Source organism: Populus trichocarpa, chromosome 4 (assembly GCF_000002775.5).
Source record: "Populus trichocarpa isolate Nisqually-1 chromosome 4, P.trichocarpa_v4.1, whole genome shotgun sequence".
NCBI classification, from domain to species: domain Eukaryota; kingdom Viridiplantae; phylum Streptophyta; class Magnoliopsida; order Malpighiales; family Salicaceae; genus Populus; species Populus trichocarpa.
Genome location: NC_037288.2, coordinates 19959921 through 19974165, shown reverse-complemented (window position 1 = coordinate 19974165; position 14245 = coordinate 19959921). Strand labels below are relative to the sequence as shown.

General features: G+C 33.1%; 1 protein-coding gene across 1 annotated transcript; it reads left to right on the top strand.

Moving 5' to 3' along the window:
• The first annotated feature begins 10508 nt into the window (after nt 1–10508).
• LOC18097964 (serine/threonine-protein kinase D6PKL1) lies at nt 10509–14245 on the top strand. The gene is made up of 2 exons (XM_006384577.3): nt 10509–11080; nt 13402–14245. Exons 1-2 carry the CDS (start codon nt 10557–10559, stop codon nt 14195–14197), a joined length of 1320 nt encoding a protein of 439 aa, XP_006384639.2. The 5' UTR covers nt 10509–10556; the 3' UTR covers nt 14198–14245.

The window sequence follows — 14245 nt, the reverse complement described above, 5'->3', positions numbered from 1 at the left end:
AGCCTTTTCTGTTGCCGACCTTTTTTTTTATAGCGAACGAGAGAATTCCAAGTAAGCTCCATTTGGAAATGTACTTTCAAAAATCCCGAATATGCATTTTTAATGATTCTTCATGTCCTGCAAAAGTACATCGTTTGCCTTAATCTTAGCATAAAAGTGGAACTAAAACAATAATGCTTTGGTCCCTGGATGTCCCTAATTACGTACCTCCACAATTCTGAACAAGAAGGCTTAGTCCTCCACCTGTTATTTCTCAAATGTTTTTTTTTTCATATATAAATTGGAATATAAACACAATCCTCAATAAAGTTTTTTCATCTAGAATCATGATAAATTGCTAATTTTATGAAAAAACGGGAACTTCTGTTGAAAATAATGTTGTTTTAGTGCACAATGCAAATACTTTGGTTGAAAAACATTGATGAATCTTGATATGTAATTTAATTAAGAGGATCATTGTGTGTATAAGTTGGGGATGCAATTAAGAATTGGCGTGTAAATTAAAGACTAATTGAGATCATCCCTTGAAAAAATCATTACAATATGAAGCTTCAATGAAGTATTGAATGATTTACAGATAGGTTGCCTGATTAATGGCAGAATATGATATACATAACTTTCTTACTGCTGGAGTTAAAGGTAATCCATGTCTTTACAGTGCTCATATTTATTATTAGTATTATTATTATTATTGTGAATAAGCATTAAAATAATGTCATCTAACCTTTGGAGCATGTATTATCGAAATTTATTTTGTCAAAAAAAAAAAATAGGACCCCATCCTTTATCCAAAATCAGAACTTGATACAGCATAATGTATTAGAAAGATTAACGTGATAGTCAAGAAGATGCGTTTTTTTTTTATCTGCTATTAATGTTTTAAAGGGTTTTTAAAAACATGATAGTGATTGTTTTTTAAAGTGTTTTTTTATTTAAAAATATATTAAAATAATATTTTTATTATTTTTTAAAAATTATTTTTGATATTAATATATAATTTAAAAAAAAATCAATTTTAAATAAAAAAAACACAAAACGTAGATAAATACCCTTTGGAACGCTATATCAAGACACAAGCCCCTATTTATTGGAACAACCATTTAGGCCGAGGGTTAACTTATCTTGCCCGGCTTTTTTCCCATCCATTTGGGTGGTGCTGGTGGGCTTGGGCTGGGAGCATGGCTGTTTTAATTCTTGGGCAATTTTTTCATCTACCATTTGGGGCTGCTACCTATTGTGGATGGCTCATCAACTCATTTTGCATCTGCCTTTCACTCTCCCGCCCTGCCCTTCCCTCTCAATTGAAGCCACCAATGGGAGTGCATCTCTTTGTCCCTTCAATTTGCAGTGATGGCGCGGCTTGCCAACTTTTTTTCTGTCATCCCTGGTCTGATTCACAGGTCTTCCTTGCTTGATTGGTGCGCTGGAATCGCTACCCATGAAAGACGCTCCCAACTTGGCAAGTTGTGCGGGATTTTTGCAGGATGTTCAGGTATTTTATGTTGGGATGGGTGCTGGAAGAAAGTGTTTGCCTCCTCAACTCGATTTGGTTTCGATGGCCCATTCCATCTTCTATGATTGATGAGAGTTTAGGTACGAGTTTTCAGCTTGATTTGATTTCAGTTTATTATTATTATTATTATTATTGTTATACAGTACAATCTTGCCATGCTTTGTCAATTCAATTTTGGTTGACCTACCAAGTTAGCTGTAACAGTGATGCCTACTATCCTTGATATCATCTTTCCCTTCATGGTCAACTGGGCTTTGTTTTTTTTTCTTGGCTGTGCTTGTTTGGGTTTTGATTGGGAGACCTACAAAGGAGTCGCTATGCTAATTTAACTCTTTTCTTTACATGCTTTTGCATTCCTGCTTTCTCTCTTCTACTCAGTGGTGTAGCTCAATTGGAATTCAATTTACTATATTTGGTTTTTTTTATTATCTTCAGGTTTCCATTGTTTTTTTCTCACACATTGTCATCTGATAGTTGTTTTCCCATGTACTCTCCCGGATTTATTTATTTGTGTGTTAGAGTTGAGTTTAGCTCAGTGGTTTTATTTTCTGCTTTCTTTCTCAGGATTTCGGCTCTTTTGACGACATTTTGCTGGCGCAACCACCTGATGTTTCATGGCCTAGGTTGCAAGATGTTGCTCCAGTTCGCAATTTGCGATTATTCTCTATGATTCGCAAGTTTGTTTCTTTTCAGAGACCCTGCGGGGGGAGGAGCACTTTTTGATTAGGTACAAGAGCATGTCTGAGGAGATTCTAGCATAAAAAAAAATCAAAGCTAAATTTTTTTTAAAAAAATAATACAATTTAAAATATTGCAGTTAATTTATATGATTCGTGGGTCAGAAGTATCATTTGTATCTCTCAAATTGTAAAATTAATGGATAGAAATTTAATAAAGAATGATGAGATAAAAGAGAGAGAGAAAAAAAAAAAAAAAACTTCATAGTTGCATCAAAATTCTGATTACGATACCATCAATATTATTGGAAAAATATTGATAAGATAAATCTAACAATACTAAAAAAGGTCCTCAACAGTGACTAAAGTGAGCAACATGAGCAGCTTAAAGGTAAGTGAGCCCCTTTAGACGACTCGTGTAGCCTATTTTGTTCACCGTTTGTGACTTTCTTTAATGTCGTTGGATTCATCTTGTTGAGATATTTTCAATGGTGCTAGCGATATCATTATTGGAGCTTCCGTGTGCTTTCAGAGTCATTTTATTTATTTATTTATTATTTTTTTTTCTCTTCTATCTCTTTACAAATTACAAAGAGGAGAGAGAGAAAACAAAGAAAAAAAATGACCTAGGAGCAACACTAAGTGTCTGTTTGGGTTTGCGGCCCAAATAGAGGTTGGTAAAAAATCAAAAAAAAATTGTTTAAAATTATTTTTTTATGTTTTTAGATCATTTTATTGTTCCAGTGTTAAAAATAATTTAAAAAATATATTTTTTTTATGCATTTCTAAGCAAAAAGCAATTGTTATTACACTCTCAAACACCTCTTGAAGTTTCGATGACGATATCACAGGTATCGTTAAAAAGATCTCAACAATATGAATTTAACAATACCAAATAAGGTTACAAACGGTGAATAATGTGGGTCACACGAGTTGTCTAAATAACGATGAACAAAGAGGGCCACAATAATCGTCCAAAGGTGTTTGGGTAACTTACCTTTGGGTTATTCATGTGATCCACTTCGATCATCATTAAATCTTTACAACGGTACCGGTAGTGTTGTCATTAGAGTTTTTGTGTACCTCTAGGATCTTTTACTTTTTGTTCTTTTTATTTTCTTTCTTTTTATTGAATCTTGTGTCCAATAATTTAGCAATTTAAGAGAGTCGGAGATGATATTTGCAAATTGTATTTAAACTATATTATTTTTTAAAATATTTTGATATTTATAAATCACATCTAAACTATATTATTTTTCTAAATATTTTCTGCAGCGTATTATTTCAACAAAAAAAAAAAAACTTTTACTGCATTAGAATCCCAAAAAAACTCCTGACGTTCCTCCTATTTTTCAGTCTGCTCACCTTGTCACAAACTAAACTTCTCATGACTTCCGAGTTCTGACATGAATAGTTTATCTTAAACTAAATTAAAATGATGAATTTAGTGTCGGTGCATGAAGATTATACATGAACACCCTTAGTTGTAAAAAACAAATATAGTAAACCATTGTTATTACTACCAAATTAACATTTTTAAAAAATGAAAAATTTATTAAATAAATACCCTTATTCAAATAAAACTGAAATATTTAATTCGATTGAGTCAGTTTCAAAATTAGAAACCCGATCTTCTATTACACTTTCTCCAGCAACGAGATGCTGTCAGTTAGTGTTTATTTTTGCATGGCAACATATTTTTAAAATTAATTTTAATATATTTTAATATTATTTTAATATATTTTTATTTAAAAATCACCCTCAACAACAAACCCCCATCAAAACTCGCGACATAATATGTCTCGGCTCATTTATTTCTCATTTATCGATACAGGGGTATGCATGAAAGTAAATCTGGAGAGACAATGAAATATTTCTTAAGGAAGCAGGGGCCGATCTTTGAGTAATTCGATAGGCTACGGCCCCCATTTGTCCTTCATGTTTCAGCCTATGGAGTAGGTTATGGGCGGCGCATTATAAGGCTACGACTAAAAGGATCAAATGGAGAAGATAAAGGCTATTTTTGGTTTTTAGCGTGTAAAAAAAAATGATGAAATATTACAGTTGAAAAAAATTAGTTATACGATTAAAAAACTTGATTTTTATAACTTGTAATAGCGATATCTTTTTAGAAAATGTTAAATGGATAAAAAGAAAAGAGATGAGAAAAAAATTAATAAAGAAAAATACTCTTAAGACATATTAAAACTCCAATTATAATATTATTCATAAACTCTCGATTAAACGAATCTAAAAATACAAATGAAGACCACCAATAATGACTCGGATGAGTTTCATTTGTCATCAAAGATGGAGAGAGATTCACTTGTTTTTTACAGCAATTATGACACTCGAGTTACTATTGGTAATATTTTTTGGTGTCATTTATTTATATTGTCAAGATATTTACAATAGTATTAGTGATGTTGTGAGGGTTTTAGTATGTGTCTGAAGTCTTTTTTCTCTCTCTTCTCTTTAGTGCTTCTTTAATATTTTTTTTAAAAAAAATCATTCTTTTGAACAACAACAATTTATAAAAAAAATTGATGAAATATTACCGTTGAAAAAAATTAGTGAAATATCATAATTTATACTATTGAAAAACTTGATTCTTATAACTTGTAATAGCGATATCTTTTAAAAAATATTAAATGTATAAAGAGAAAAGAGATGAGAAAGAAATAAAGAAAAATACCCTTAATACACATTGAAACTCTGATATCATAAGTAAAATCTCGATTAAACGAATCTAAAAATATAAAGAAAGGTCACCAACGGTGACTCGGGTGAGTTACATTTACCACCAAAAATGGAAGGTGACTCACTTGTCTTTAACGACAAGTGTGACACTCGAGTTACTGTTGGTGACTTCCTTTGGTGTTATTTATTCATATTGTCAAGATCTTTATAATAATACTAGTGATGAGAGTTTTAGCATGTCTCTAAAGTTTTTTTTTCTCTCTTCTTTCTACTGTTTTTTTAATATTTTATTTTAAAAATCATTATTTTGATCAGCAACAATTTATAAAATTCGTGTTTTCTAATCTTCACGTCTACAAACTGTATAATTTTTTTTTTTTTTTTTTAGTTGTGCTCTTCCTCCAATATTTTTAATTAACTGTGCTAGTTTTTAAAAAAATTCAGAAGATAATTTATCAAAATCCATGTGACAAAACGAGTTTGACCCAACGTTCAATTTTATTTTGATGCGTGTAAGTTTGTTGACAAGAGAAATTGAAATTAAAATATGCTGATAATGTAACTCTTCTTGTTTGTAACACCACTCCCCCGAAAAGCTTATTCATCTTCCAGCAATTAATTATAAAGTGGGGACGGTTGCATGTTTAAGAGAAAGATTAATCACTGATATCCAGCGGCAAGCCAGCTAGTCAGAGGTAGAGGATCTGGTTCTGTACGAACGAATAACAGCCACGGGTAGAGAAATTCGATATCAAACGACTGGAACACTTGGGCATGCCTCTAGCCAATATTCAAACCAGAAAAAATGAGCTTGTCGTCAGAGGCCATACAAACAAGACACGTACTGTCGTGAACTCCACCGACGACCATCCTTGCAAAGGACAAGACATGCTGGTCGGAACATGTGTTATCGGCCAAATTTCATGTCTCCATCACAGCCATGCAGGACACTAGCATGGCAATCACTGCTCAAATATTGTCCGACTCCAAAAGTCTCCCAGGAATGGCTACGACTACGACCGTGTTTAATACCATGGAGGTGGGGTTTTTTTAGGTTTTTTTTATATTAATAAATTAAAATATAAAAAATATAAAAAATATTTTTTTAAAAAAAAGAAAGTGTTTTCAACGCTTATATTAGCTGGGCATTGATTGATTCACAAGTTGCATGCAAAAGATTGGGATTTTCTGTTCTTTCTTCGAATCATCATCTAGCGTGTGGCTGAATGCAGGAAAGATTGAAATTCCAATGTCACATTTATTTGCTAGAAAATAATTTTTTTAAAAGTAAATTTTGAAAAAATAAACTCTGAAAAAGTAAATTATTTTTCGATGTTTGATTGTGTAATAAAAAATAAGTTGGAAAACACTTTCCAGGTTATTTAATGGAAAATGAGTTGGAAAATAACTTATTAATGTTTTATTTTTTCAAGTTTATTAAAATAATAAGGAACAAATCTTACAAATTAAAAAGTTGAATGAGAATGAAATTGAAAAAAAATATAATTTCATAAATTATCTCAAATAAAATAAATAATAATCAAAATAATAGAGATCAAATCTAAAAAATAAAAAAATTAAAATAATAATAATTAACATTTCATAAATTATTTCAAATAAAATAAGTAACAATCAAAAGAATGAGGACCAAATTTAATAGATAAAAAAATTCAATTAAAAAATGATAAGGGAAAATCAAATAACAATTATAAAAATAAGGACCAAAATTAATATAAAATTAATTTTTAAGGGATGAAATTGAAAAACAAATATTCAAAACAAAATATATATAGCAATCAAAAGTTTAAGGACCAAATTTGATATAATCAGCAAATAATATGACATTTCTAAATTTTTCACAATTTCCAGAAAGTGTTTTCTGCCAAAAATAAAAGTAAAACACTTTCCTGTAAATCAAGCCAAATTCTCATTTGATCGGAAAGTGTTTTTCGTTGACCAACTTTTCTAATGACAAACAAACACAGGAAAATTTAAAAAATAATTTTTCAAAAACCAGTTTCTGAAAAACAAACCCAGCCTAAGAATATAGTTGCATTCTAATTGTCCAATTTAATCCCTCTGCTTTTAAAGTAGGGGTCAGCATTGGTTTAGGAAAAAAAATATGTCATCACACCAAAATCTTTCAACATTAAAAATTTCAAACCGAAATTACCACTAATTAGGCAATTAATCACATAAAAAGAAAACGATAGAAAGAGGAAGTGACGCCAAACCTAAATTAATTGCAAGCATTCCACCATGCACTACATTGAATTGCAATAAACTAGAAGGTCTAGGGTTTGAAAAAGCTCAAGAAATTATGCTCTCTCACCAATCATCATCCTGTGTGGTTGAATGCTGGAAAGCATAACCAACATTAAAATCGTCTCATTTGACCCTTGTATATCAGAAGTACTAATTAGGTCAAGCATCTGATGGTTCGAAGTGATTTTAGGCCAAAAGAACTATATATGATCACACTATTTTAAAATTGAAGATCAATTTAAGCACTAGCTAGTTTTTGTTTGATTTTTTTATTTTTTTTACTCGGAATCAATGAAAATTGGAAAGTAAAACCATAATCTAATTAGGCTTTTGAATTTGAAAGGGAAAGTGAGAGAAAAGTAAGAAAATGAAAAAAAAATGAAATAATTTATTGGGATTCCTTGACGAAAGTTGTTAAATTCTCAACGAAACAACATCATTTATTGGGAAGAAAAAAATAATTTAGATGTGAGTTATGATCAATTATGGATAGAGATATTTGATTTATAGTTTTATGAAATTCAAGGGTGAAATTGAAATAAAAATTTGTTTATTGGCAAAATTAAAACATCTTGAGTAGTTATAGCAATTTTTTTATGGGTGTTTAGTTTGGTTGCGGTTGCTTTTCAAAGTATTTATCATTCGAAAATACATTAAAATGATATTTTTTTTATTTTTTAAAAATTATTTTTAATATTAGCACATCAAAATGATATGAAAATATTAAAAAAATATTAATTTGAAAAAAAATAGAAAATATTTAGATTTTTTTAAAAATATTTTTAAAACATAAAAAACAAAAAAAAAAAACAGTACAATAACCAAGTTTAATTGTGTCTTCTTCTTCTTTTCTATTTATGAGCACAGGAACAAAAATAAATAAATGTCGCGCGACAACAACACTAAGTCTATCTGACATATTTTGCCCTACCACTACTTTCCTGTGGAAGACGATCAAATGTTAAATTTATGAATTTTTATTGTAACATTACATCCTCAGTTATTTTCATTTCCAGCATGTATACGAAGAAGCTGCAGGGATAACAAGAAGATACCATCTAATAATAATAATAAGCACTTGAGGGTCTAGCTGTTGTGGTCAACCGTGTGACTTGTTCCGCCCCCGTCCCGGGTTCAACCCTCTATGTGCACGCCTGTCACCCCCGCGGTGCCTTACCTGCTCCTGGGCTTGCAGGATGTCCAGTGGGCCGTGGGGAATAGTCGTGGTGCGCGTAAGCTGGCCCGGACACCCCACGTAAATAAAAAAAAATAAAAAATAATAATAATAATAATATATTTACACACACACACACACATTAAAGCTTATTGGGCATCCCAACCGAGCTACCCTCTTTTCTCTATCTTCTTTTTCTTTTTTCTTCTATTTTATTTTTTTCATGGGTCAGCTCAACCATTGAGCTCCACAAAATTTGGTTAAGTGAGACTCAATCAAGTCGAGTTTTGGTCTAACCAAGCTATTTTAGCTCACCTTGATTATTCATAGATAGTAACATGTATGGTACTATTTATAGATAGTATTTTTTATATATATGTATTTTTTTATAAGAATTTTTTTAGATATTTTTCAATACCGAATATTTTTATGTTTTGAGAGAGAAAAAAGACACTAAACTTGACATCTCTTCTCTACAAATAAAAAATATATATTATATTTTTTTTTAATTTTTATATGCTTGTTATATGATTAAATAAATTCAAATATTAAATCGAGTATCGAAGTATATCTCATTTCACAATAGATTTATTTTGCAGGATCAACATATTCCCAAAATTCATTAGCTAGGGATAGTTTATTTTTCTGTGAATTTTTTCAACAACTTCGTCACAACCTCTACCCATATCTCTAACTAGTGTTTATAGTTGGCTGGCAGCAGAAAATCTTAGCTAAGACATTAGCCTAAAGAACAACTTAGTGTGACATTATCGCCGGACAAGAGTTGCAATCATGTTTCTTGTCTTGAAATGGACTAATGATGCTTTTTAATCCACAATAATCAAGGCTCGTTCTCGTATAATTGTGATTAAGACACGTATCTTACGTGAGCAAAAATGATAGTGATGGTGGCACGTGATTAATTAGTGGCCAAAGTTAAATGGAGTCAAATGCCGAGGTAAAGAAGAGAACAGGGCTGGGTTGAAGCCGGGCATCGGAGCCCTCTTTCCTTTTTGCCCGAACATGAGAGTTTAAAAAGGTAATAATTATTTTTTAAAATATTTTTATTTAAAAATATATTAAAATAATATTTTTTTTAATTTTTTTTAATACTTAACACATCAAAATAATCTTAAGATATAAAAAAATAATTTTAAATAAAATAAAAACTAAATTTTTATGAAACATTGTTTGAAATATAATTTCAAATGACACCTAAATCTACACCCTAATTCATTCTTAAATTTTTTTTCCCGGAACTTGGAAGGAATTTATTAGGGGAAACTCATTAAATTGCATTAATTAAGCATTTTGCTTGTATTATAATTTATTAAAACCATAATATAGCAATGCTTCCTCATGATTCAATGAAGCCTAATTCCACTTTCCTAATGCTTAAATCTCTAATCACCCTACTTACCATTTTAAGGAACATGTAATCACCCCTGTAGTTGAGGTGACAATCCTTGCTTTTGAAACTACATACCAAGGCACCACTTCACACACACACACACACACCAATTTCTTCATAATCTAATTTAAAACTAGCTCAAAATAAAAATAAAAATAAAAAAAAAGAGATTGTAGCATATTTAAAAGTGCGGTTATGATTGCTTTTTAAAGTGTTTTTTATTTAGAAATGCATCAAAATAATATTTTTTTATTTTTTAAAATTATTTTTAACATCAGTATATCAAAATGATCTGAAAATACTAAAAAATATATTAATTTAAAGTAAAAAAATTAATTTTTTTAAATATTTTTAAAAAACAAAAATAAATAGGGTAGAAATACCATTAAATACAAACAAGGCTAGAATTTTACCTCTATAAATTATTGACCAGTTATTACCCCAAAGACTCACCAACACATGGCAAAAGGTTAATCATCAATCAATCCCATCACTACCTTTTTATTTCCTTAAAGATTGGCTAAGATAAAAAAAAACAAAACAGCTTCTTTCTTTAATAAAATAGAAACAATACCAAACAAAAATCATAGATTGACGCGATCTATTGATTAGAAACCATGATCTCCTTATAATTAGGCACAGTACTTTCCATGTCTTTACAGATCCCCGGCCCACCATTCCTCCCTAATCACGGCCCATACGCGGCCCATTTATCTCCCTCTCTCTTCAAAAAACCAAATCTCCCTCTCTCTCTATATATAATTTTATTCACCTCTTCTCTTTGTCTCTCCCTCTCCCCCTCTCTCTCTCTCTGTAATGGAGCCTCCTCCATGGCTGGACGATTTAGCCGACGACCTCCAAAGCATAAGTTTCACATCCACCACCACAACAACAACCACACTCCACCGGAGCACCAGCTCCGGCTCCTCCTCCGCCTCACTCACTCCTGCTCCCTCCACTCACACATCTTTCTCCTCTAAATCCACAAGCAAACACTCCCTCTCCCTCTCTGATCTCCGCTTCTCCCTCCGCCTGGGTTCCGGCGACATCGGTTCAGTTTACCTAGTCGAACTCAAAGCTAAACCTAATGAGAAGGAATCTCCGGTTTTTGCGGCGAAAATCATGGATAAGAAGGAGTTAGTTAGCAGAAGTAAAGAAGGAAGAGCGAGGACTGAGCGGGAAATACTTGAAACTCTGGATCATCCGTTTTTGCCTACATTATACGCTTGTATTGAATCTCAACGATGGCTATGTTTGTTAACGGAGTTTTGTCCCGGCGGTGACCTTCATGTTCTCCGTCAACGCCAGCCTCTTAAACGATTCGAAGAAACCGCCGTCAGGTGCGTGCGTTAGCATTTCCACTTTTATTTGAAATATTAAATTTTAATATTTTTTCTCGATGCACACGAATTCGGGAAACAGTTAGAGAAAGGGGAGTGATAGATCGGGGAGGTGGGGACCTTAAACCGGGAGAAGGCACGGTGCCTTCTGCGGACGTGGACCCGGCTGATTGGTTACTGTGTTTTCCATCTTTTCAGTTACTTTAGTCAGTAACCAGTGCAGTGAGTGAACAGGATTTACACGTCTTTGTCGTAACAGAACAGAGTATTGTTTTCTGTCGGGGGAGATGATCACGTGCGGGTGCCGTCCAAGTACTGATATTTGACTTTTCGCCTTTTTAAATTTTTGGGTTAAGAGTCAATCATGAAGCAAGATGCTAAGAACGTAATTTACGTATTATTATTACCTATTAAGTAACTGTCAAATGGCATTCTTGAATAACTTCAGGGATAAATAATTAGATTAATATCACTTCCTTCCCACGGCTGTTAAGGGATCATCATCACTGGCCATGCTTCTCTTTTTAGTTATAAAACCTAACTCGTGCTAGTAAGTTAACCCTTGAATCGATTCATCAACTCGGAGTTTATAACCTATTTGACAATTTTTTATTAGAATTTCATGTACATGTTTTGATACTATGTGCCAGCTACTGAATAATAATTAATAAAGCGTGGTGGTTTTGATTTCATTAATTGAGAAAAAAACTTGTACCGGTTGCAATTAGTGTCGCAATTGGTTGTTTTAAATTTAGTAGCTAGTAATACCAACCGTCTTAATTTTGCTTATAATGGCGGAAATTGACTAGCTTGGACATCAATTGTCGGACGTGTATATGGACATGGATGCCACCTAACATCTTCATGACAAAAGGCCGGTTGAGGTTATCATATTATAATAATGGTGTCCTATCATCATTGTTGCGTCCATGTCATGTTTGTACAGGAAATGTACGTTTTGCTTTTTTAGGAAAAAAATGGTTTTCAATTTTAACCTCTTCTTTTTCCAGCTTTCTGAGTCAATGCTAGGAGTCGATATCATTGTTTTCAAAAATGGTTCAAAACTTTAATTTCGTTGGAGAAAATTTACAAGGTATGGGAGATGTTAATTGGATATTGATCAGCATGACATCTTTTGCTGAACAAGAGAGGGATTTTTAAAAAAATGAATGAGAGAAATTCACGAGGTAGTTGAAGGTCCATGGAAGAATAGTAGTGGTTTCTCCTTTTGCTTTGGTGAATTCATATATGGAATTCTGTGTGTTGTTCTATGAAAAAAAGTTTGCTCTTATTTGGAAGAAACAGAAAGATCTCCAGGATATCTGAAATTTGAATACTCACAGCTTTCCGTCATCTTTTGCTGGCTTTCTGGGTTTTCTTCGGAGACTGTATTCAGCGCTGGTGAGTGGTGGCCCCAATTTTATCTCGTTGCTTTTTGGCCCCTTGTTCCACACCATCTGTTTTCCAGTTCCTTTGTCCAATATTTAACAAACAGACATCCTATCCCTATCCTCTCAGCATTTTATGTCTCTTTAGCCCTTTCCCTTTGTCAATGGATATAAGAGTAGGTGCACGAGAGACCAGTGAGAGGTTTTAGATGACAAAGTAGCCCAGAAATCTATTACTTGCTTGAAGAAAATACTGAGTAATAAAGAAGAAGAACAGTTCTTAATGCAATAACTTAGTAATAATTCTTCTTTTTTTATTTATTGAAATGCAATGATACATAGAAAGGTAGGAATAAACAAAAGTTCTGACATTGTACTGAAAAAGAAAAGTTAACACCAAAATACGAATATGCAAATACAGAAGGACATGTTATCAGAATCTTTATGTGCTTTTCTTCTCCGCCCTACATGTCAAGATATTATACTTTCAGTGTCTCCTTATTCGCATGAGAGTGTAGATACTGTGGACGTAGGTCCCTTGTCGTTGGGGGGTATGAATCATGAAACAAAAAGAGAGAAAAAATATTAATTATTTGTGAGGTCTAATGATATGATAATCAAAGCCTGCAAATCCAAGTGCCAATATACAATTTAGCAGTAGTAGGTCCTTCTACTCCATGCTTAGGAGTCTTGCAGCATCTCAATTATTTTCTTGCTCAAATGTATCATTACATCTGCACCAAAATATTCCAGGCACTTATCATCTCCCTTTTTTTATGAACTGTGTAGTCCTCGGTGGACCCTTACTCGAGATCGCATTGTTCTATTTTGTTTTTTCCTAATCTTGATCAGGTTTACTTCAAACAGAGGGTTAACAAGGAAATGGTTTCTTAATTAATAGTAACTCAAGTGTTCTGTTGGTGATTTTTCCAGGTTCTTTGCATCGGAGGTGATTGTGGCTTTAGAGTACCTTCATATGATGGGGATTGTTTACCGTGATCTCAAGCCTGAAAATGTTCTTGTTCGATCAGATGGTCATATAATGCTCACTGATTTTGACCTCTCGTTAAAATGTGATGATTCTACGTCAACGCCTCAGATCATCTCCGACAAAAACCACGCTGCTGCAGCCCCGAAAAATGACTACCTGGTTGAGCATCCTCGTTATACTTCATCTTCATGCATTATTCCTAACTGTATAGTCCCTGCTGTTTCATGTTTCCACCCAAGACGTAAACGCAAGAAGAAGATGGGCAACCGAGGTGGGCCTGAGTTCGTAGCCGAGCCCGTTGATGTTCGGTCGATGTCATTTGTTGGGACCCACGAGTATTTGGCGCCGGAGATTGTATCCGGCGAGGGCCATGGTAGTCCTGTGGATTGGTGGACACTAGGAATATTCATGTTCGAACTATTTTATGGGGTTACGCCTTTTAGAGGTGTTGACCATGAGCTAACCCTAGCTAATATCGTGGCTCGAGCACTCGAGTTCCCTAAAGAACCAGTTGTGCCTGCCACAGCCAAGGACCTTATTTCGCAGCTACTGGTTAAAGATCCGGCAAGACGAATGGGTTCCACCATGGGTGCATCGGCAGCCAAGCACCACCCTTTTTTCCAGGGGGTTAATTGGGCATTGTTGCGATGTACACCTCCACCATATGTTCCTCCACCATTTAATACAGAAGTTGTATCAGATGAAAGTTGTCCTGAGACCCCTGTAGAATATTATTAGTAATTTGAGCAAAAGAATTAATAAATACCTCTCACAATAGTCTGGTCA

Excerpts from the sequence above, each read along its gene's own strand:
- LOC18097964 (XM_006384577.3), top strand. The coding sequence starts at position 10,557 with ATGGAGCCTCCTCCATGGCTGGACGATTTAGCCGACGACCTCCAAAGC. Across the intron at positions 11,081-13,401 it reads TTCGAAGAAACCGCCGTCAG|GTTCTTTGCATCGGAGGTGA; the intron begins GTGCGTGCGTTA and ends TGATTTTTCCAG.